The 18,111-nt window shown below is 40.5% G+C and overlaps 1 protein-coding gene across 1 annotated transcript in view; it reads left to right on the top strand.

Moving 5' to 3' along the window:
* Positions 1 to 6,920: 6,920 nt before the first annotated feature.
* Positions 6,921 to 18,111, top strand: part of LOC119415248 (enhancer of polycomb homolog 1) — a 30,360-nt gene continuing 19,169 nt past the window's right edge. Inside the window, exon 1 of the mRNA XM_037682417.1 lies at positions 6,921 to 7,341. Coding sequence (XP_037538345.1) covers positions 7,189 to 7,341 — 153 coding nt within the window. The 5' untranslated portion in view covers positions 6,921 to 7,188. The remainder of the gene's footprint in view (positions 7,342 to 18,111) is intronic.

Below are 18,111 nucleotides of genomic sequence, written 5' to 3'. Positions count from 1 at the left end.
ACACCTTGATCAAACATTTTGTATTAAGCAATCAGGAGTAGTGAGGAAAAGAATAATGTGGAAAACACATTTTTGTTGTTTAAAAAACAAACTGTCACCATTGCTTAAAGTGCCTTTTATTTGTTTCTACAAAACAGTCATGCAAGCCTATATTCTGTAATTATTTATTGAATAAACCTTCAAAACGTTTTACCCCATTAAGACGTTACTGTTTTGTGGAAATGTTTCTTTCAGCTGCTCCCTTCAAGGGTGTCCACAGCGAGCGAACTCGCATGGTTTTTGCAATTGTTTAACGCCGGACGTCCTTCCTGATGCAACCTGGACTCGAACCTGCAGCTTCAGAATTAGGAGACTGTGGCGACAACCCCTGACCCACAGCAGCCCCCATGTTTTTGTGAAAATATCCTAATCTGGTTTTTGACAAGCTATGTTATTAATATTTAATGGAATAGCTGAACAAAACACAGAAAACTAAACTGGTCTGAATTGGTCAACCATTAAACTAGTACCACAAACTTTCATGTTTTGACCTATGATATAAAGGTTTTAGAAACACCTGACCTGAAATATTGATTGATAAGTATAATTTAGAGTCGGTGTTCGGAACGACACAGGGTCCCAGTTGCATCCCACAATAAAATGTAAAAGAAAAACTAATAAGATCTAAGATATGAACTAAGAAAAAAAAATCACCTAAAAATACACTAAGCACTAACAGCATAAAAAACAATACGCCGAACAGCACATAATTATGCTAATAAGACATTATCTACCAATATGTTGGTATTTTCTCTATGACCATTGTTCTTGTCTGTAATGTTATGACTAAATATGCTATTTGCAACTTTTTAATTTACAGTAGTTAATTATATCGTGTTCGTGCTTCAGTCTTTTCAAAGCAAAACAAAATATTTGTAATATCTTGTAGTTTAGCTACAGTTGCCACGAGATAAAGCATGTAATAAGCAGACCAAAACAATCCGCTCGTCATTATTTCCGTGTTTGACCCATTTGTGTCTGCAACAGGCTAACATGCTAGCAGCTAAAGCTAACGCAAATACAGCGCCAGCCAATCACGTTCTCTGTTTTGCGTGACGTCACGAGCCACGGACTCTCCGCAGGTGATTGGTGGCCTCGGCTGACCAATCAGAGCGCGCCTCTCAGCAAAGTTGTTAACCCCCAACAGTAGCACTTTGGTTTTCCACCTCTAGTTTCATGCTCGTAGCGCAACGGCAGCGAAATCCGGAGTTTTCACCGACCGGGGGACGTTATCCGTCGGGGTGGACACAAACCGGACAGCGGGTCCGCTTCACTGACGGTGGTGGGGTTTATCACGAAACTACCAGGAGCGACTTGCCGACGCTACCGTTACGGTTCCACTTGGCTCCCCCTCTCTCTTCGCTGCGTCGTCGTGTTTCTTTCTTTTTTTTTTTAAACTTCTGACTTGCAGAAATGTTGCCCGTTTATCTCAGAAGCCTCGACATGTTTGGGAAATTCCACTTGGTGAGTATCTTTACTGTTACGTTTTCAATTTGAGTCGGCGCTCGCCATTTAAACAAATAAATAAAAATAAAAGGAGGAGGAGGAGGAGGCCCATCGTGATTAGTGTTTTCTGGCATCAGATGATTTCATACACGCAATCAAATTCCTGGCGATTCAGCACCAAGTTCCCGCTGACTCCACCAGCCCAGCTGAGGTGGATTCAAACGATGGAAAATGAGATTTAAAGAGTAAATCTGTAGTTGTCAAATTAAAGGGGACAAATAAAAACGCCGGAAATCAGATTTGGCTTGTTTTGGGGGAGGAAGCGTCAACAAATGGCGGATCCTCTCCCTTTTAATGTGGTTTCTCTTTAGGGAGTTTCCTGCATGTTGGTTGGAAATCTAAACATGTATGTAATTAATTTATGTATTTGGTGGATCATATGGTTTGGGTGTGTGTGACTGAACAGTGCCAGGCTGTCCCTGTGGTCTGTCCTGGAACTGCTCGGCCTGGCTCTGGATCCTGCACCTTTTTATCCAGAACCATCATGGACCATCTGTTCTGGTTTGAATCAGGGCTGCATCCTGTTTGGCACGAGTTGAAACGATAATGGCTCCTTTTTGGGGTGATGAGATGGACAGGATGTGCCACACCTGTTCACCCAGGTGAGCTGTAAAACAGGTTCTAGGTCTTTCCTGGGCTTACCTGGACTGTTGTGGGACACATGTCGTCTTCATGCCAACCCAAGTCACACACGTGTGTTACAATATTTAAAACCTCAAGGTAGAAAATCCAACAAAGTTAAGTTTGTTTTTGTTGAGACGTTTTCGTCTTTCATCAAAAAGACTTCATGAGTCCGAGGAGCCACAACAAACTCAGTCTTATAAATAGCACCTTCACATAGTGGGTCAACCAGTTTGATGGTGCTAAGATGGTTTCTGGAGTCCGCCCTCTCCCCCTTCCTACTCCTTTCATGGCTAAAGGGTTCAAAACTATTGAAACGATAATAATTAAACATTTAAAATCTTTTTCTCCATATTTTAATCCTACTGAACTTTAAAAACTTTTCTTTATTGCTGCGTAAAGCTACCGTTTGTGTGTCCCCATCGCAACAAATCCGGGATTAAATCGGGTTTAGTCAAACTAGACTGAGCACATTTTTAGATTCTTGGCTTTTGAAGCTACGTTTGATACAGAGACCATCATCACGACTGGTTCCAGGGTTTGATTTGTCTTGCAAGTCACAGGTACCCCGGGAAAATTGGTCTGAATCTCGTATTTGCACGTATTCTAGTGAGGATTTCTTGACGTTGTTTAAAAGAGGAATCCTCAAATCATCTTTAAATGTCGGGATTTCCCAGCTGGTATTGAAAATATCTTTTGCTAGCTCGCAGCGAAAGCAGTAGCAGCAAACATTTAGGGCTTTCTGTTGAATATTATTTTATGGTGCTGCTCATGAAAGTGCTTCAAATCATTCTTTAGGGTGTAGAAAAATATTTCACACACTTCCTTCATTGAGGACATGGATATGATGATTTATATGATTCAGTGAAAATCTAACATTTGCTAAATTTTCAACCAGTGCCACTATAGCTGCTGTATCTCTACATTACCTGATGACTGAAGTCTCGATTGGATGCAGGTGTGCACTCAATGTAAACAAAGCACCAAAATGGCCTTGAGCGCTTGAGTCCCCTCTATGTAGGTAAACTAATTTAGCAAAATCAGACAAGTTTAACGTCTCGGAAGACGTTCAGGTGAAGATGAGTGAATCTGGTTATAAATGTAAAAAATTAAATTCATATCTAGCGACGTTTCAGCTGCTCTGCAGTCGTTCTGACTGTCAACACTGCACGTAGAGGGCGTTTCATTAACACTAAAGAACATACCGTTAAAATGAATTTTACGTTTTCATATAAAAGTCAATTTAAAAAATGGGTGTACAAGACCAAAAGATGAACGCCAACCTTGAATACAGGAAATGGCTATGAAGGTATTTGAACATGCGGCGCCCAAATTTACACGTTAGCAACTGTGAAAATGTCGACGTGAACATTTCATACAACCGTAACTTCAAAAGCTAAAGTGTTTAAAAAAATATACAAATTTGGTGTCAAATAATCTGAGCTTTACAAAAAAAATAAATCTTCAACTGTACAGATTGTGTCACAAATGAACAGACTGCTGATAAATGTCAGTAGATTAAATTTTAACCAGGTTAAAATTTAATTTCCTAATAACTCCATGAAGTGATCCCCTGTCTGTTTCTGCCCTTGCAGTTTTATTTTGAAAGGATTACATAGTGGGAAGTATGGCCACGGATGATCTAAAGCTTATTGTAAAGATAATTGCATTTTGACCAACAAATTCAAAGAGTACTTTAGTTTGAAATGCTCCTTAAAGTCAACCTGCTGCTGTTACGCTTGTGAGCCGCCGGGCGAGATCGTTACAGCGCCACTCTCACTCGCTGGTTCTGTGGAGCCGACTTCAAATGTGACCCACGTTGGCAAAAAGAGTTGGAACGAGCACTTGCTGCAAAATGAATTTTGTTTTAGATTAGATTTGTATAAAGACGAGTCCATAACGACGCCATCCAGAGATCATGTAGCTAAAACTGCATGTAATTGTCCTTATCTACCTTCAAATCAAACTTTTCTAACAGGTATGTGTTCAGAAATGATTCTTTGACTCATAACCCTTAGAATAGTCTTTGAAATAGACCATTTTTCTCTGCCGGTTGCTATAACTTAGGGAAATCCCTTCGTATCACGTTAGCTTCATCTTAAAGCTTAAGCATTGTCCCGTTTTAAGGTCGGAGCCCACTGAATGGATCCGTGACCCTCATCACAAAATATCTACCGATTGTGAAATGGGGTGAATACATCGGTGAAGACACATTTTCGGGATAGATGAGTTTATGCGAGTTATCCTGCGGATGTTGTTGAGAGATGAACCAACTCATGGTGGACTCAGCTGATCAGCAATTAAATATTTTTAGCTACAGAGCGTCCGGTTAGCGTACAGACTCCCAACGTTGAGTTTGGAAAAGTATTGACAACGTAAACTGATTTGTGTCAAAGCTACAGGGTGTAAAAATACCCAATATAGTGTTTGTTCAAACTGCTTGAATAGTTTTTGAGTTTTAGTTTGGGAGGAATATCGTCTCTGATTATCTTAAGAGTTTCACTGTGCAGGTAAGATACTGACTGCTCATAACGATTCCACACATCCTTAATTTTAATTTAAATAAAAACGCTGAAACTTCTGCAACCAGCTTACTTTTCATGATGGATTTTTTTTTTTCTGAGTTGGTCTGTGCGTCAGGCGTCGTTGGTCTAAAGAAGCATCGTAAACCTGAATACGAACGTTTAGCTCTTTTTAAAATGTTGTTTTTCAGTGCGTAAATTTATTTGTCAGGGCTTGTTTGATTTACATCAAACTAAATGTGACCAAATCTCTCTGGAGAGAAAGCTGCGTTCCCCAACAGATTACAGCAAAAGTCCTGGTTGAGTTTTGAAAACTTGATTTAAACGATTTTCTTTGACTCTCTTTATTATAATTATAATTATTTATGAACCGCAGCAGGTGCGGTTCTGATGGTTTTGTCAGGCAGCGCTGCAAATCAATCACGATCAGGTGGCGTGGAAAGTTTTAGCTTCATCTAAACCTCGTTATTTAACATTAAATATTTTTTTGTCCTGCACACGAAGTCATGAGATTTCCTGCATGACTGGTTGTTGTTTATTTTATTCACATAAACCCAAATCAGAGGTTTTACTACAAACTTTTGCTTGTTTCTCTTCAGAGCATCATGCTGGTCATGGACTCAAATCCTGAGTTTCTCTTCTTGGATACTGGATAAACTCGGCGACGTCATCTGCAACAGGTAAGACGCTTTAACATGATTCTGAACATGAGCAAACTTGAGGTTTTTTGTTTATATCATTCAAATTCGACACTAGATTCACACTCGTATGGACAAAATGCAGTAAAGCCTTGCTGAGAACATCTGTCTTCTAATCGTTTGAACTGAATGTTTCTCGGTTAAAGTTTCTGAAGCTTAGTTCTGCGTTTGTTGAATTAGTGGCTCATTTGGATGTTCTTCCAGAAGGAGGCAGCACAGTGTGTGCACTCGATCCCTTCACCTGGAGTAAATGTTTCCTGTTTACTGGTTCAGGTGTGGCGTCACTCCTGATGCGGTTCGGTGGGTCTGAACGGGTCTTCCAGCTCCGAGGCAACCGTTGCCTCTGGTGTTTCAAAGTGGAGAAAACGTCTCGTTGCTCCAGTTTTCTACAGAGGAATATTTAAAAAGTAACAACTGAGAAAATTCAGCCTGATCAAAGAACATTGTTCTGCTTACCTTTTTAAATTTTTGTTGAGTGATTAATGATCTGCATTGGGATGGAATAGTTTAAGACTTTTTTTTTTTTAATGTATACTATTAGGGATGTATATTGATTGTTTTCTTAAACCGGAGACGGTGAACAAAAAAAAAAAATCGTGGCACGAGTAAACTTTTATTTACATTTTATTTTTGAAAGTTTTATAAATGAGGTAAAACAAGATGAGTACAAGATTTAAAGTTGCAAAAATACAGTAAATAAACCAAGTAGAGCTAAAAAGATGCAACAAAACCATTCGTTCAACCTTTATTTATACACGTTGGTCTCACTGAGTCACGACGACTTCGAGAGACCTGTTTTAGACGTAATGCATGAAGTACAGACAATAATTCAACAAAAGCAATAAAAATCAAATGAAAGAAGTTTAGTCAAATCAAGATGCCACATAAAACAGATAAAATACTAAAAACAAGAACATATTTGCTGAAATGTTTAAAACCCCTTAAAGAAATCAAAATCAATAGCTTCAGATCTTTTTGCAAGGTCTGCAATATACAATAAAACAATATACTTTCATCTAAATATACATACTATTTTGAATCTTATAAAGTATATAGTACTCTGACGTTTATGGCTATAAAATCAAACAAGTTTATTTAACTTGCATTTATTTTTGCTGTATTTCTAATCTTTACTTTTTTGTCTTAGTTTTGATTTAACCTGAGTATTTGAGCTTTTACTATTGTATGCCAAATAAAACTTTTTTTTTTTTTTTTTTTTAAATAAAACAAATTTTACATGATTTATTTTATTGTGGACAGAATTATAACAGGATGTTTATTTTCTTATCATATTTGTAGTTTTTTATTTATTTGTCAAATATATTTTTTTGTGCGTGTTTTGTATATAAACGTGATATTCGGCCCCGCCTGTGTTTTATTTTAATATTTCGCGTGCATGTGGTGCCGGAGACGGGTTTTCTGCGATAAATGCCCCCTTCCCCCCCCATCCCCGGCAACGCGCAAGCGCTCGGGACCGTGTGGGAATGGTCGGCGTGCGGACTGGGGGTTGGACCGCTCCGAGCGAAACACGGCAAAAGAGTTTTAAATGTCCGCCATGTTGTCCATGGCGCGCTGAACCACCGATAGGGAGCGGAGCGTCGGAAAAAAACAGTCCGAGAGCGAGCGACCAAGATCCGGGCCTTCCCCCGGCTCCGCTGGCGACGCCCTAAATCCGAGCTACAACCATTCGAACGTTAGAGACTACCCGAACAGACACCATCCATGAAAGCTCCACTCGGTACCGTTGTGGATATCAGGAGATCGGATAGATTTATATTTCATCTCGAATTGTGAAAAAAAAAATGAGTAAATTGTCGTTTCGGGCACGGGCGCTGGACGCTTCCAAGCCGCTACCCGTCTTCCGTTGTGAGGATTTACCCGACCTACACGAGTATGCATCGATTAACCGGGCCGTGCCGCAGATGCCCACGGGGATGGAGAAAGAGGAGGAATCGGTATGGTTTCATCAGTTTATAAAAATGTTAATTTACACGCTTTTGTTTTATTCGATCGGTGGCGCCTCTCCTTTTTTTTTTCTCTGCGCAAGCTTTCACAAAATGGCCGCCATTTTTTTTTTCTCGGGAGAAACACGACGGATTTCTGTCGCCAACGGCTCGAATGTGGGGCCTGGACGGGCGTTTTGGCAACGCGGGGACACGTTGAGTCCGTTTCGGATAAAATTTCCAGGTTTTGTCGAGTCGTTTGTGCTAGAGATGGTTTTCTGAAAACAAAGGGGTCATGTGACTTCGGCAGTGCCGACATTTTGTGCCGTCTTGTCTGGACGGGGCCTTGTGTTGGCGTAGTGGCGGAGGACCGGCGCCAGGGGGCGCTGGTGCTCCCAGAGCGGAGCCTCTGACATGTCAACACCGCCATGCGTTGGCAGCGAAATGCTTTTTTTAACACTTTAATTCTGCATTTGTTCATATGTAAAGCACTGTTTATGAGCATGCATGTCATTGAAAATGACAACATCCATGTTGTCATTCAGGCCCTGCAGCGGTTGTGCAGTGTTTGAACAGTAAACATCAGCAGGCGTGTGTGTAGCTGACAGATATCATTTAATCTCCCATACACCGGAAGGATTTACTCTTTGCTGTGTTTACTTTTATTCCAGGTCACTGTAAGGACAGGGTGATTTTACTGGAAAGCTGCTGATGAGCTGTAATAACTTGTATTATTAGTTGGTCTCTGTTTGACTGTGAAGCTGTTGAGATTAAGAACTTCAGTTCTTGTGATGTTTTCTCCTCATAGTTTGGGGTCTGGACCCTGTTTTGGGATGTCATCAAGTGATGTGACCTCCAGGACTGTTGGATTAAAAAAATAAATAAATTTCCTCTTTGCATATTTCTTGTTGCACTTGTCAGAACACATGGAAAAATGGGTATTCATAAATGCTACAGTTGCTTGGAAAATTATATGGTTTGCTTTTTTTATTTATTTTAAATTGTTTATTAGTTTAGAATTATTGGTGTCACCATTTTCATGTGGGATGTGCTTTATTACAATAGCGGGTACAGCTCAATTCAAAATATTGGTCTGTTTGAGGCAATGATTCAGTTTACCTCCAAGTCATCGGGCTTTTTATGTGAAAGGCCTCTGTGTCCCAGTTCTGTGTGTCTTGCTGGGACTCTGTGTCATGGGTTCAGTGTGTCAGGTGGCACAGCAGGCTGGCAGACGAGCAGCACGTTTCCTTCAGGAGGAGTTCAGGATGGGGAGGAAAAGGGGGTTGCTGTCACTTGAAAGTCTGCTCCGCTCAGCTGGAGCCCGATTACGTAACAGCTGTATTATCGTAAGACACAGGCTACAGCCCGCTGAGCGCCAGGCACTCTGGAGGAGCTCAAGAGTTTCTGTGTCAGATTAGATTTTAAAGTGTGTTTTGTTGTTGTTGTTGTTTGGTGCTGTTCCTCCTGCTTTGTCCCACACACAAGTACTGCAGGAGAGGGCATTTTCTTTTATTATTTAAAGCAACCGGTGCTTCTCGTAGAATTAAACTGTTCCTGTAGGCAGCGATGCTTGAAGACACTTCCAGGACTTTTTTATTTTCCTCATTTTCATTGTAACTTGATCTTAAACCAAGCAATTCCCTTTTGACTTATCAAATAGGCCAATTATGAACAGTCACTTGTGATAAAATATTTAATCGGAATACAATTTTAGAATATGTTTCAGTCTTAAAACATTCTTTATTGCTTTGTCATAGCCATACCGAACAGCTAGTAAAATAACTTCAGGTCTTGTAAGTTCTCATTGCAAATTATAATATAAAACATTAATAAAAGCTATCCTGAACTACATCATAAGGTGCAGTTTGAAGAGTTCACTGCCTCTCTGTTAGATTTTCAAACCTGTGTGCATACTTTACTCAGCAAATGAGTGTTAATCTGTATTAAAACATCAAAACTGTCTGACCCATCGTTTCCAAATGGTTTTTTAACGGACTGCTGTGGACTTCAGTCCGGTCACTTTGACCATTTCCACAGGTAAACAAATGGCACTGGTAGTTCAGAGCCTTTCACAAATTTAGCACATTTTTAATTTGTTGACAATTTGTCTTTTTTTCATGCATGATCTTCAAAAATTAACATTCATCTAGATTCAGTTTGTGCCCGTAAATGATCCGTGAAACATTAGTTTCCATTGATTTTTGTATTGATCGTTTTTTCTTTAGCACTATAAAGATTTCCCAGAAGGCCTAATTTTATTCATGTGGGGAGTATCTTCATTTCCCAATATGTGAAGAGAGTAAATTAGATTTATTTTGCACACTGTTCAGAAAATTATCAGTTTCCTGTGATTCACTTACCACCTCTACCACACAGACTACCCACTCGGTGTGAAGTGGTCTGCAGACTGAATGTGTGGTGTCCCCACACTTCCTGCTGCTCCGATAACAGTTTTTATCGGTGAGCTGTTGATGGCTACACAGAATTCAGCTTTTGTGGAAACTCTGTAAGAACCAGGCTCTAATCTTTGCTGCTGTGTGTTTTTACCTCTTTAAACAAGTTCTGTCTCAGTCCGACGTGGGTCTGTAGCTTACAGGCACCGTGTGTAAAGCGTGGCTCGGCTGGGATCACTGAAATTCCTGCAGCACGTGCAGCTTGTTTGTTTTGGGTCAAACACTTTGTCTTGTGTTTACGTTTGGTTAAGAGTGAGGTCAGTGTCTGCAGCCCTGGTGGGAACCCACAGGCATCTGCTGGCTTTGTCAGACACCGTTCATACGCTCACACGCACACATTCTGGCAAACAACCAGTTTCTCTGAGTGACCTTGCTGTTTGGGAGTACGCAGCGAGTCACCTGTCTCCCGTCTGCCAGCTACACGCTGTGCATTTAAAAGCCGGTGACGTTGGCCATTTGGCTCCTTAACGTTCGCCAGTGGCAGGTTTGTGTTTGGCACGTACACGAGGAGGAAATGACACAAACCTCCAGGCTTGTTCTTGAACCCAAGCTCACTGCTTGTTTTGTCAGCACAACTTGGAACAGCAAACCCTAAAAATTTGGAACTTGTCAGTCGAGAGTCAGAGATTCTTTGCCGTTAGCACCAGATGTGGTACATGTGGGGGAACGAAATTATGTACACAGGGTTCCGTTGTATAAATGTAAAAGAAAAACAATAACATCCAAGATATGAACTTAGAAAAAAAAAATCAACTAAAAATACACTAAGCACTAGTAGCATAAAAACATTACGTCGAACAGCAGCACGAACATGAGTCTGTGTGAGCAGACGAGCACGCATGAACACACCAACATGAAGCAGATCAGCAGCAACATGAAACAGATCAGCAGCAACATGAAACAGATCAGCAGCAACATGAAGCAGATCAGCAGCAACATGAAGCAGATCAGCAGCAACATGTGATTTTTCACAGTGATTATTCTGGTTAGAGATTCATGTGTCTTAACAGCCTCAGGGTAGAAGCTGTTCCTCAGTCTAGTGGTTCTACACTTAATGCTCCTCAACCTCCTTCCTGAGGGGAGCGGGGCAAAAAGTGTGTGTGCTGGTTGAGTGGGGTCCTTCATGATGCAGGTGGCCCTCTTCCTGCATCTGGATGTGTAAATGTCTGTGATGGTGGGCAGACTGATTCCAACATCTTCTGTGCAGCCTCCATGCCACACGTTGATGCTGGAGCACAGGATGCTCTCCACTCCACACCTGTAGAAGGTGAGGACTGATCTTCCCAGTCCAGCTCGTCTCAGCCGCCTGAGAAAGTAGAGTCTCTGAACTTTCTTGATCAGGCTGGTGGTGGTGTTGCTCCAGCTGAGGTTGTCATTCATGTGTACACTGAACAGGAGTACACATTGTAGCACTAAAGCTGTGTTTTCTTTACTGAACCCTGAAGAATGTCTGTATATATTGTTTTTTTTTTTTTTTTTATACCTTTTGAAACATTTAATTTGTGTATAAATTTTCAGTGATAATCACGATGCTAATCACATTGGCTTTTCCATGTTTTCAGTGTTAGCTGTTATGCTAATTATTGGGTGGCAGCTGGTGAGTAATGAAGTTTTCTGACGTGCACTTTTTTATTAGACCTGAAAACATAAATCTGTTAGTCACACATGTAGGTTCCAATATAATTTAAAGCATCTATAATTGTTCAATAATTGGATCACAGCTCTCTGAATCATAGTCTGATTGTGAGGTGCTTTAAGATTCCCACACCTACTAACTTTATCAACTTTCTACAGTTATGCTTTCTAACTTGAAGCCAGATGGACTCCAGCAGAGTCCAATGGCTGGCATTACCTTACCCCCCCCCCACACACACAAGTTGGAACGTTATCCCATCCGCACAGTGCGATACATTGCTTGTTGTCTCGAGCCGAACTGGACGACCTCCTGCAGCTGTACGTTTATATTGGGTGAAATTTACAGTGTTCAGGAGTGAGCGGTGAAGAGACTTTAGAGGCAGCAGCAGGAGGCTTTGGCTTGCTCAGCAGTCTTGACAGTGATAGATTTGGTCTTTTTTTTTTAAAGAGGCTATTTTTAGACTTGTGTGCTTTGTGTGTGAGGTCAGCAGTTCCTTTTCTGACTTTTGGCGATAACCTTATTTTGGGTTTACTTATTGCCAGGCCATAGCTGGGATAAGTAAACAAACAATTAGGTTTTATCAGTCGATAACATTGTTGCTCGAAGCTGATGAAGCCTTCCGGATGGAAGGTGAAACGTTTCAGGAAAAAGAAACTGTCCAGATGACCTGACTGAAAATTGTTGGATTGTATACCTGGATTATTGAGCATGGACTATTTTGGTTGTTGCTCAAACTTTTTTTGTTTGTTTGTTTTTTTACCAACTTTTCAATCACCGTACAGAGCCCCCAGGAAGCTGCTGGTTTGTCTATTTACTGGAAAAAGGGGTTAATTGAGATCAGATAGGAACATGGAGGTTATTGAACAGCGCAGACACAAAAGTCTTTATGGCGTCAGTTTCTGCAGATCCATAAATTTTAGAGCATGCAGCCTCCTCGGGGAACTACTAATGACGAAACCAAAACTTTTCTGAGCAGATTACAGAACCACAAGGTTTATTTTAAAAAAAGTAAAATACAATCCAGTGTTTCCCGTAGATAACTTTCCAGAAAACACGTCTGAGCTGCTCTCTACCGATGGTTTTTCGGGGGGCGGGGGTAAGACTAGACGGGCTGCTCACTGTTCGTACCGGCAGTTTTCGAGCGGGGTACTCGATGTGAGGGTTCAGCGTGATGGAAGAGGCAGCCTGAGCGCCGCCTTAAGCTTTTTAGCTAGCGCGCCTGCGCAATACAGCACCAAGCTACGTTGGTGCCGAGGGGTGGGGTGCGCGCAGTTCTGTTCGGTTGGCAGGGCGCCCCTGCTTGTTTAATGGTAGGGGAAACACTTGTCCAGAGTCTAAAATAATATTTTAAACTCTTAATATTAATAGATAGTTGAGTGGGACATGATGAAATAAACAAAGTTGTGTCCATTTTACTGTTAAGTGGATGATTTTTTTTTTCTTTATTATAAACTAAATTAATATAGCCCACTTCTTTGTTAGTTTTCTACAGGATGTATTTAAAAATAAATGCAAGTTTTTCACATAAAACTTCTATATATGAATGAGTTGTCAGAGCGTATATAATGTTAAACAATGAGAGCAATCTAGTTCAGGCTCCTGGGTCTTATCCTTGGAGCTCAACAAATTAAAACTTGACCCTCAAACGTTTTAGCATTTTAACATTTTAAAGTAGTTTATGACAGTTTTACTGAAGTAAATAACTTTTATGTACCGGTAGTTTAAATCGTTTACTTGAGTCGATGTGTGTGAGGAGTCAGTTGTTGTGGTCTCGGTGAAGCGTCTGTCCAACCTGTTTATGATGAAATTTTGTAAATCTAATTTTTAAGAAATGAGTTGACAGAAAGGAGCCGATTGATCTTCTGATTTTTTTTTTTTTTTTTCTGTAGCTTTTCCTGGGACAGCTGTAACGTTTTCTCAGTAACTGCTGGTCCCCCTTACCACTGCAGAGCAGTTTCAGCTATTTACAGGGTTTCTGTGAGCATTAAAAACTAGGGGTGCACCGATTTCAATTTTCAGGCCGATCACCGATTTTTTGAAAGTCTGAACTGCCGATTCCGATTTTGGCCGATACCGATTTTTTTTTTTATAAGCAACAGTGTCAGGTGTTACAAGATCACAATGCACCTTCAATTTACCAATCTTATTTTATTGTAAAACATACCCTTGAAAAATACCCTAGAAACAATACAAACTTGTTGTTTTAATTTGTCATGAGGTAGTATTCTGAAATATAAATGAAGTTTACACAATTTTTGTTAAAACTATAAAATTAACCAAAAAAAATGTTCAGTTCCTTCAACTCTTTCACTTGTTACATTTTTAAAAAAAAAAAAATTAAAAAGATAATGCAACAAGTGTAACATTTTCAAGTCAGTCGGTAATAAGAAATAACACTGGCACAGGTAAGTTAGTTCTCACAGACTTATTCCAGTCACTTTCATTAGTGGCAGGTTTTTCTTGATGAACAAAAGCATTTCTGCTTTGTCACCAGACAGGCGACTTCTTTTCTCATCTACTACATGTCCAGCCAAGCTAAACAGGCGCTCGCTTTCAACGCTTGTGCATGGGGCAGAGAGATAGGTTCGGGCAAGTAGAGCAAGATGAGGGAAACGATTTTCATTGATCTTCCAGTAGACCAATGGGTCCTGGCTCCTTTCGACAGGAACCTCAGATAGGTAGTTCTGTACCTGCATAGCTGAAGGGCTGGCCAGCTGTTGCTCCTGTTCAATGTTCTCCTTCAAGATTTCGTCGTGAGCTGCAAACAGTAGACTACGCCTTTTGGCTGCAGGTTCATCGATATCAGGAGGTCCCACTTCAGAGGATGTTCCTGCAGCAGGTGTGCATCTGGTCTCCCCCTCTGCAAGTTTGGTCAAAAGGAGCAGTTTCACGTCATCTTTCACCTCTGCTGAGAAGTAGCGATTCTTGTACCTTGTTTTGCATAAACAAAGAAAGATGGGTCAATCATTGTGTTTTGTATACATTAACAGTTTTTATGACTTGCATGTAAATAAAGAAATGCATTTCAATCAAGAAATTTTTAATTTAATTTAAATGTTTGTTGAAATATAGTAGTAGGCTAAAAGTAATTATGGTTAAATAGAATGTTAATAGTTACTTGCCTTGGATCCAGAAAAGTGGCCAAGCTGTACAGGGGCTCATGCTCAATGTTGCTGAATCTTCTCACAACAGCCTCCAGCAACGTAGCTTTGGCTGTACCCACGCCACGGTCTGTGCTCGCTTGCCTCTCCTCTCTCTTCTTTACAGTTTAAGAGTACTTGATGACGTTCGAACTGTTCGTCAATCCACTGTGCAGTAAAACTTAACATGGACATTAAACTTACATCAGAAGTCCAGATGTCTGTTGTAAAGCTGAGTGTATTTGTATTAGCTTTTAGCAGGCTGCGGGTGTCTCTCGAAACTTGGCTGAACAACTCCGGTAATGCAACATCAGAAAAATATTTCCGACTCGGCATATTATATCGTGGGCTCACGTGCTGCATCAAGCTTCTAAAACCTTTGTCCTCAACGACTGAAAATGGCTGGTCGTCTAATGCCATGAACTCCATCACTTTCCTCGTGGTAGCTTTGCTCTTTTCGTTGCTCATAAAAGCTAACGGCGACCCACCGACTGCCTCTTTGTTAGCGCTAGCTTTAGCATTAGCCTTAGCTTGGTTGCTCTCTTCAAACATTGCATACTTGGCGGCGTGGTGATTTCTTAAATGGCGAACGAGGTTTGTTGTATTAAAGGTTTTGGTGGTGGCTCCACCACGACTTACTTCGGCTTTACACGAATTGCAAATTGCGATCTTTGGCTCATTTTCTTTTACAGCGTAGAACTTCCAAACCGACGACATGGCTGCTCCGAGTGACCTGTGTGTGAGCTCTCACAGTGGAGCAAAAGGGGACAGCAGCTGATTTTCAGAACTTTCCGGAGGCAGATAAGATCGGTGGATAAAATCGGCTTCTCATTTAAAGATCGGCCGATCGCCGATCTCCCCAAATTAAGGAAATCGGGGCCGATCGATCGGCCGGCCGATTTATCGGTGCACCCCTATTAAAAACATTAAAGTTTCATCTCAGTGAAGTTTAAAAATATTTTCATGAGTTTTCAAGAAGATGAGATGAGGGCTATTGGACATCTCCAACATCCCATATCAGGGGGTTTAGCTGTGATGTGTTCTTGCAACATGAAGAACCGTTGTATTTGTTTTTTGTCGTTTGGTGCACAGTTGTTGGAATGTTGTGCGTTGAGGAAAACGTAGAAATGTCAGGAGCAGAGACAAAATAGATAAATGCAAATTCCTGCTGAAGTGGTTAAAAGACGAGAAATTTGGAGCACTGCTGTTGCCTGTTGGTCAAGATCACAACAGATTTTGCAGCGTTTGCTTAAAAAAACGGTAAGCCTGGGCTAATGCGTTTAAAAAAACACATATTACAAAACACTTCATGCCAGTACTTCGACACAAAGACACTGAAAGGTTTCTTATCGCCTTCAGCATGAGAACGTCCACTCTGCAGTGTTTCAGTTTTCACAAACGTTTATGGTTTTGTTCTGCAGCTGAAGTTGGCCTCCGAAGCTGTTTGGTAAATTCAGGAAAGAGGCAAAATGGGGGAAACACAACTAATAAGAATGGTCGGCTAATTTTGATGCCAGTATCTTGTATCAAATCAGTTTTTACTTATGCTATTTTTGAGAGATGTTTAAATTGGTGGACTCATAAAGTCCTGGTTTCAAACATCTCCAAACATCTTTAATGGGGGAAAAAATTAAGTTGTAATTGTAGGAGATGATTGGATTTCAGATCTCTTATTTACAATATTCATTATTTAAATATGTGGGATTTCTTTTTGAAACTGAGTCTGGCAAGTTAAGTTGTGGAATTGTTTCTCCATGTTTTTCAGCTCGTCTTTGGTAAGATAACTGTGTGAACGTGTTCATATAAAGCTGGTCTGCAGTCGATGCGTTCCAAGCAGCAGCTTTGTAACTGTCCTATAAACTTGAAGATCCTTCAACCATTGATCAGGGTTAACATGTTTTGTGAAGATGCATGTGCATGAAGCATGTGAAGATACAGATGCACTTATCTGAACTCCAGGTTATCATATTTTCTTTGAGGAAGGGACAGAAAAGATACAAAAGGGTTGAATTTATATTTTTGCTTACAAGTTAAGATAAAATGGAGACAGACCCTTTTGTCAGCTTTGACAGCTTAAGTGTTTTTTTGGCTTTTGTAACATGAAAAGCAGAAAAACTTGCTATAAATTATCATGGGTTGCTTTATAGTAGAACAAAACAAATCTCAAGTCCTCTGTTTTTGTGTGTGTGTTTGTGTGTGTGTGTGTGTGTGTGTGTGTGTTATCGTCTGAGGGGGGAAAATGGAAATTTACTTCAGTTGAGAACCCCCCCCCCACACACACACACACACACACACACACACACACACACACAAAGAGCTGAATAAATTGTATAATTAATTTAAAGGTCATCAATCCTGCATACATTGGTGTTTGAAAGTTTGTAAACGCTAGAATTTTCTGTTTCTGCTTAAATATGAACTAAAACATCAGATTTTCACACCAGTCCTAAAAGTAGATCAAGAGAACCCAGTTAAACAAATGAGATATATATTATACTTGGTCATTTATTTGAGGAAAATGATCCAATATTGCATATTTGTGAGTGCCTAAAGTTTGCGAACCTCTAGGATTTACATTTAATTTGAAGGTAAAATAAAAATCAAGTGTTTTCAATCAGTAGGATGATGATCAGGTGTGAGTGGGCACCCTGTTTGATTTAAAGAACATGGATCTATCAACATCTGATCTTCAGAAGTGGATCATGGCACGAACAAAGGAGATTTCGGAGGACCTCAGAAAAAGCGTTCTTGATGCTCATCAGGCTGGAAACGGTTACAAACCATCTGTAGAGAGTTTGGACTCCACCAATCCACAGTCAGACAAATTATGTACAAATCGAGGCATTTCAAGAGCATCGTTACCCTCCCCAGGAGTGGTGGACCAACAAAGATCACTCCCAAGAGCAAGACGTGGAATAGTCTGAGGTCACAAAGGAACTCGGGGCAACTTCTAATCAATGGAAGGACTCTCTCACATTGGCTAATGTTAATGGTCATTTTTCATTCAACCTTTTTTATACAGGCTAGCCTCATACCTCATTGAGACACGGGGACTCATGGGTTTACCATCAGGAGAACGTTGAACAATAATGGTGTGTAGGGGTGCACGGATTGCAGTTTTCTGGCTGATCACCGATTTCTAAAGTCTGACCTGTCGATACCGATTTTGTTTTATAAGCGACGCTGTCAGGTGTTCTAAGGTCACAATGCACCTCAAATTTTCTAATTTTTTGTTCAAAAACATACCCATGAACAATATCATAGAAACAAAACAAACATGTTTTAACTGAAGTTCAGACAATTGTTGTTAAAACTAAAAAAAAAATCTGTAAAATCGGTTTCTCATGCAAGTATCAGCCAATTTCAGAAAATTAAGGAAATCTGGGCCATTAGGGGTGCACCGCTAAATCGGCCGGCCAATTTAGTGGTGCACCCCTAATGGTGTGCATGGCAGGGTTGCAAGGAGAAAGCTACTGCTGTCCAAACAGAACATTGCTTCTCATCTACAGTTTGCTAAAGATTACATGGACAAGTTAGAAGGCTGTTGGAATAA

This window comes from Nematolebias whitei, chromosome 9 (genome assembly GCF_014905685.2).
Source record: "Nematolebias whitei isolate Nwh7 chromosome 9, NemWhi1, whole genome shotgun sequence".
NCBI classification, from domain to species: domain Eukaryota; kingdom Metazoa; phylum Chordata; class Actinopteri; order Cyprinodontiformes; family Rivulidae; genus Nematolebias; species Nematolebias whitei.
The sequence above is the reverse complement of the archived record's forward strand: the minus strand, read 5'-3'. Positions and strand labels throughout refer to the sequence as shown.